Source organism: Trematomus bernacchii, unplaced genomic scaffold (assembly GCF_902827165.1).
Source record: "Trematomus bernacchii unplaced genomic scaffold, fTreBer1.1, whole genome shotgun sequence".
Lineage (NCBI taxonomy): Eukaryota > Metazoa > Chordata > Actinopteri > Perciformes > Nototheniidae > Trematomus > Trematomus bernacchii.
In genome coordinates this window covers 45,001-52,500 of record NW_022987920.1, presented here as the reverse complement: position 1 = coordinate 52,500, position 7,500 = coordinate 45,001, and the positions used below count along the sequence as shown (strand labels likewise).

The 7,500-nt window shown below is 46.9% G+C and overlaps 1 protein-coding gene across 1 annotated transcript in view; it reads right to left on the bottom strand.

Annotated features, from left to right (window-relative positions):
• The window catches only part of LOC117470628 (reversion-inducing cysteine-rich protein with Kazal motifs-like), a 34,816-nt gene that overhangs the window by 5,480 nt on the left and 21,836 nt on the right, over positions 1–7,500 (bottom strand). Inside the window, exons 4-6 of the mRNA XM_034115443.1 lie at positions 4,449–4,485; positions 3,772–3,857; positions 2–49 (exon numbers count right to left, since the gene is read on the bottom strand). Coding sequence (XP_033971334.1) covers positions 2–49; positions 3,772–3,857; positions 4,449–4,485 — 171 coding nt within the window. The remainder of the gene's footprint in view (position 1; positions 50–3,771; positions 3,858–4,448; positions 4,486–7,500) is intronic.

The window sequence follows — 7,500 nt, the reverse complement described above, 5'->3', positions numbered from 1 at the left end:
CCTCTGTGTCCTTCCTGCACACTTTAGTGATGTCGTTTTTAGAAGACGCCTGCAGGAGAAACATCATTAAACACACAGAGAGAAGGAGTGAGCAGAGCTGATGCTCCTGGAGGAGAAACATCATTAAACACACAGAGAGAAGGAGTGAGCAGAGCTGATGCTCCTGGAGGAGAAACATCATTAAACACACAGAGAGAAGGAGTGAGCAGAGCTGATGCTCCTGCAGGAGAAACATCATGAAACACACAGAGAGAAGGAGTGAGCAGAGCTGATGCTCCTGGAGGAGAAACATCATGAAACACACAGAGAGGAGGAGTGAGCAGAGCTGATGCTCCTGCAGGAGAAACATCATTAAACACACAGAGAGAAGGAGTGAGCAGAGCTGATGCTCCTGCAGGAGAAACATCATGAAACACACAGAGAGAAGGAGTGAGCAGAGCTGATGCTCCTGCAGGAGAAACATCATGAAACACACAGAGAGGAGGAGTGAGCAGAGCTGATGCTCCTGCAGGAGAAACATCATTAAACACACAGAGAGAAGGAGTGAGCAGAGCTGATGCTCCTCGAGGAGAAACATCATTAAACACACAGAGAGAAGGAGTGAGCAGAGCTGATGCTCCTGCAGGAGAAACATCATTAAACACACAGAGAGAAGGAGTGAGCAGAGCTGATGCTCCTGGAGGAGAAACATCATTAAACACACAGAGAGAAGGAGTGAGCAGAGCTGATGCTCCTGCAGGAGAAACATCATTAAACACACAGAGAGGAGGAGTGAGCAGAGCTGATGCTCCTGGAGGAGAAACATCATGAAACACACAGAGAGGAGGAGTGAGCAGAGCTGATGCTCCTGCAGGAGAAACATCATTAAACACACAGAGAGAAGGAGTGAGCAGAGCTGATGCTCCTGGAGGAGAAACATCATGAAACACACAGAGAGAAGGAGTGAGCAGAGCTGATGCTCCTGCAGGAGAAACATCATTAAACACACAGAGAGGAGGAGTGAGCAGAGCTGATGCTCCTGGAGGAGAAACATCATGAAACACACAGAGAGGAGGAGTGAGCAGAGCTGATGCTCCTGCAGGAGAAACATCATTAAACACACAGAGAGGAGGAGTGAGCAGAGCTGATGCTCCTGCAGGAGAAACATCATGAAACACACAGAGAGGAGGAGTGAGCAGAGCTGATGCTCCTGCAGGAGAAACATCATGAAACACACAGAGAGGAGGAGTGAGCAGAGCTGATGCTCCTGGAGGAGAAACATCATGAAACACACAGAGAGGAGGAGTGAGCAGAGCTGATGCTCCTGCAGGAGAAACATCATGAAACACACAGAGAGAAGGAGTGAGCAGAGCTGATGCTCCTGGAGGAGAAACATCATGAAACACACAGAGAGGAGGAGTGAGCAGAGCTGATGCTCCTGGAGGAGAAACATCATGAAACACACAGAGAGAAGGAGTGAGCAGAGCTGATGCTCCTGGAGGAGAAACATCATGAAACACACAGAGAGGAGGAGTGAGCAGAGCTGATGCTCCTGGAGGAGAAACATCATGAAACACACAGAGAGAAGGAGTGAGCAGAGCTGATGCTCCTGGAGGAGAAACATCATTAAACACACAGAGAGAAGGAGTGAGCAGAGCTGATGCTCCTGCAGGAGAAACATCATGAAACACACAGAGAGAAGGAGTGAGCAGAGCTGATGCTCCTGGAGGAGAAACATCATTAAACACACAGAGAGGAGGAGTGAGCAGAGCTGATGCTCCTGCAGGAGAAACATCATTAAACACACAGAGAGAAGGAGTGAGCAGAGCTGATGCTCCTGCAGGAGAAACATCATTAAACACACAGAGAGAAGGAGTGAGCAGAGCTGATGCTCCTGGAGGAGAAACATCATTAAACACACAGAGAGAAGGAGTGAGCAGAGCTGATGCTCCTGCAGGAGAAACATCATTAAACACACAGAGAGAAGGAGTGAGCAGAGCTGATGCTCCTGGAGGAGAAACATCATGAAACACACAGAGAGAAGGAGTGAGCAGAGCTGATGCTCCTGCAGGAGAAACATCATGAAACACACAGAGAGGAGGAGTGAGCAGAGCTGATGCTCCTGGAGGAGAAACATCATGAAACACACAGAGAGGAGGAGTGAGCAGAGCTGATGCTCCTGGAGGAGAAACATCATTAAACACACAGAGAGGAGGAGTGAGCAGAGCTGATGCTCCTGCAGGAGAAACATCATTAAACACACAGAGAGGAGGAGTGAGCAGAGCTGATGCTCCTGGAGGAGAAACATCATGAAACACACAGAGAGAAGGAGTGAGCAGAGCTGATGCTCCTGGAGGAGAAACATCATTAAACACACAGAGAGGAGGAGTGAGCAGAGCTGATGCTCCTGCAGGAGAAACATCATTAAACACACAGAGAGAAGGAGTGAGCAGAGCTGATGCTCCTGGAGGAGAAACATCATTAAACACACAGAGAGGAGGAGTGAGCAGAGCTGATGCTCCTGGAGGAGAAACATCATTAAACACACAGAGAGAAGGAGTGAGCAGAGCTGATGCTCCTGGAGGAGAAACATCATTAAACACACAGAGAGAAGGAGTGAGCAGAGCTGATGCTCCTGGAGGAGAAACATCATGAAACACACGGAGAGAAGGAGTGAGCAGAGCTGATGCTCCTGCAGGAGAAACATCATGAAACACACAGAGAGGAGGAGTGAGCAGAGCTGATGCTCCTGGAGGAGAAACATCATGAAACACACAGAGAGGAGGAGTGAGCAGAGCTGATGCTCCTGGAGGAGAAACATCATGAAACACACAGAGAGAAGGAGTGAGCAGAGCTGATGCTCCTGGAGGAGAAACATCATGAAACACACAGAGAGGAGGAGTGAGCAGAGCTGATGCTCCTGGAGGAGAAACATCATTAAACACACAGAGAGAAGGAGTGAGCAGAGCTGATGCTCCTGGAGGAGAAACATCATTAAACACACAGAGAGAAGGAGTGAGCAGAGCTGATGCTCCTGCAGGAGAAACATCATTAAACACACAGAGAGAAGGAGTGAGCAGAGCTGATGCTCCTGCAGGAGAAACATCATTAAACACACAGAGAGAAGGAGTGAGCAGAGCTGATGCTCCTGGAGGAGAAACATCATTAAACACACAGAGAGGAGGAGTGAGCAGAGCTGATGCTCCTGCAGGAGAAACATCATTAAACACACAGAGAGGAGGAGTGAGCAGAGCTGATGCTCCTGGAAGAGAAACATCATTAAACACACAGAGAGAAGGAGTGAGCAGAGCTGATGCTCCTGGAGGAGAAACATCATTAAACACACAGAGAGAAGGAGTGAGCAGAGCTGATGCTCCTGCAGGAGAAACATCATTAAACACACAGAGAGAAGGAGTGAGCAGAGCTGATGCTCCTGCAGGAGAAACATCATTAAACACACAGAGAGAAGGAGTGAGCAGAGCTGATGCTCCTGGAGGAGAAACATCATTAAACACACAGAGAGGAGGAGTGAGCAGAGCTGATGCTCCTGGAGGAGAAACATCATTAAACACACAGAGAGGAGGAGTGAGCAGAGCTGATGCTCCTGGAGGAGAAACATCATTAAACACACAGAGAGAAGGAGTGAGCAGAGCTGATGCTCCTGGAGGAGAAACATCATTAAACACACAGAGAGGAGGAGTGAGCAGAGCTGATGCTCCTGGAGGAGAAACATCATTAAACACACAGAGAGAAGGAGTGAGCAGAGCTGATGCTCCTGGAGGATGTAGTGACCTGTTTGCACTCTCTGCGACACTCTGAAGAGATGGCCAGCTCACAGCAGCCCAGCCCCACCCAGCCCTCCGTCTTCCTGGACACTCCTGCAGACCAAACACACTCTGACTTAGCAACACTCACACACACACACACACACAGTACACACACAGTATACACACACACACACAGTATACACACAGTATACACACCGTACACACACCGTACACACACAGTACACACACAGTACACACACCGTACACACACCATACACACACCGTACACACACAGTACACACACAGTGTACACCGTACACACACAGTATACAAACCGTACACACACCGTACACACAGTGTACACTGTACACACACCATACACACACAGTATACACACCGTACACACAGTGTACACCGTACACACACCGTACACACAGTGTACACCATACACACACCGTACACACACAGTATACACACCGTACACACAGTGTACACCGTACACACACCGTACACACACCGTATACACACCGTACACACAGTGTACACACCGTACACACACAGTATACACACCGTACACACATAGTGTACACCGTACACACACCGTACACACACAGTATACACACCGTACACACACAGTATACACCGTACACACACCGTACACACATAGTGTACACCGTACACACACTCATACACATTAGTTACCTGGGAGAGTGGAGTTGATGCACGCCCACAGCTCGTTCTACAAGAGAAGAAGGGGTTCAACGTGTACATGAATACGTCCTAATTGAACAAGACCATGCATAGACATAGGGGTTGTTTTAGGTGTAATTCCTCTGATAACATGCTGGTGTGTGTTCACAGAAGAGCCCCTCCCTCAGATTGAAGCTGTGAGCGTCTGTGTGAGAGTTCTTCAACAACACAGGGACAGAGAGGAGAAATAAAGAAGCTTTTGAAATGTTATTCTCCAGAGTTCTGGCGGAGGAACAGAGGCGTCTGTCTGCAGCGTTTATGAGGCAGGAGATAAACAGGACTCCTAGGGAGGACGTGATGGAAGACCCTCCTCCACAGACACAGCTTTAATGTGCCTCTGATAAGATATATTATTCCTACGTGCTTCTTAGATCATCTCACTGTTTTCCTGCAGGCCTGAGTTACACACAGCAGAGCGAGGTGCCAGACAGATGCAATAAACACACATGACCTTCATATAACCTTGCAGTCCATAACTCATCATGTTAAAGACAAACGGAGGTAACTGTGTTTCAATGTTCTCTTTCAGTGTAATGGATCTTTTGACTCTTTGATGCTTTCAATGTTTCACAATCTGTGAGTAAATACAGAGTTTGACAACAACAACAACAACAACAACAACAACAACAATACAAGAATCCTGCTCATGAAACATTTCAAACACCTCTCAACAACATGCAGAATTCATATAGTTTACTAACTATTGTAAAACTGAAAGTATATTACCTTTATTTGTATTTAAATAAGTTGCCAGTTGAATAAAACAGATCAAATAGACTAATAGAGTTTCTTAGTAAAAAGAAAAAGGGCTTTCGCCAAAGAGGAGCAGAAATTAGGATCATTCTCATATTTAAAACACATCGGACCTGACTGACTGACTGACTGACTGACTGACTGACTGACTGACTGACTGACTGACTGACTGACTGACTGACTGACTGACTGACTGACTGACTGACTGACTGACTGACTGACTGACTGACTGACTACCTAACAACTGACTGACTGACTGACTGACTGACTGACTACTGACTACTGACTGACTGACTGACTGACTGACTGACTGACTGACTGACTGACTGACTGACTGACTGACTGACTGACTGACTGACTGACTGACTGACTGACTGACTGACTGACTGACTGACTGACTGACTGACTGACTGACTGACTGACTGACTGACTGACCTACTGACTGACTGACTGACTGACTGACTGACTGACTGACTGACTGACTGACTGACTACCTAACAACTGACTGACTGACTGACTGACTGACTGACTGACTGACTAACTGACTGACTGACTGACTGACTGACTGACTGACTGACTGACTGACTGACTGACTAACTGACTGACTGACTGACTGACTGACTGACTGACTACCTAACAACTAACTGACTGACTGACTGACTGACTGACTGACTGACTGACTGACTGACTGACTAACTGACTGACTGACTAACTGACTGACTGACTGACTGACTGACTGACTGACTGACTACCTAACAACTAACTAACTAACTGACTGACTGACTGACTGACTGACTGACTGACTGACTGACTAACTGACTGACTGACTGACTGACTGACTGACTGACTGACTACCTAACAACTAACTAACTAACTAACTGACTGACTGACTGACTGACTGACTGACTGACTGACTACCTAACAACTAACTAACTAACTGACTGACTGACTACCTAACAACTAACTAACTAACTGACTGACTGACTGACTGACTGACTAACTGACTGACTGACTGACTGACTGACTGACTGACTGACTAACTGACTGACTGACTGACTGACTGACTGACTGACTGACTGACTACCTAACAACAAACTGACTAACTGACTGACTGACTGACTGACTGACTGACTACCTAACAACTAACTAACTAACTGACTGACTGACTGACTGACTGACTGACTAACTGACTGACTGACTGACTGACTGACTGACTGACTAACTGACTGACTGACTGACTGACTGACTGACTGACTGACTGACTACCTAACAACTAACTTACTGACTTACTGACTGACTACCTAACAACTAACTAACTGACTGACTGACTGACTGACTGACTGACTAACTGACTGACTGACTGACTGACTGACTGACTGACTGACTGACTGACTGACTGACTAACTGACTGACTGACTGACTGACTGACTGACTAACTGACTGACTGACTGACTGACTGACTGACTGACTGACTGACTGACTGACTGACTAACTGACTGACTGACTGACTGACTGACTGACTGACTGACTGACTAACTGACTGACTGACTGACTGACTGACTGACTGACTGACTGACTACCTAACAACAAACTGACTGACTGACTGACTGACTGACTGACTACCTAACAACTAACTGACTGACTGACTGACTGACTGACTGACTGACTGACTAACTGACTGACTGACTGACTGACTGACTGACTGACTGACTGACTGACTGACTGACTGACTAACTGACTAACTGACTGACTGACTGACTGACTAACTGACTGACTGACTGACTGACTAACTGACTGACTGACTGACTGACTAACTGACTGACTGACTAACTGACTGACTGACTGACTAACTTACTGACTGACTGACTGACTGACTACCTAACAACAAACTGACTGACTGACTGACTGACTGACTAACTGACTGACTGACTGACTGACTAACTTACTGACTGACTGACTGACTGACTGACTGACTACCTAACAACTAACTAACTTACTGACTGACTGACTGACTGACTAACTGACTGACTGACTGACTGACTGACTGACTGACTGACTGACTAACTGACTGACTGACTGACTGACTGACTGACTGACTGACTGACTGACTGACTAACTGACTGACTGACTGACTGACTGACTGACTGACTGACTAACTTACTGACTGACTGACTGACTGACTACCTAACAACAAACTGACTGACTGACTGACTGACTGACTAACTGACTGACTGACTGACTGACTAACTTA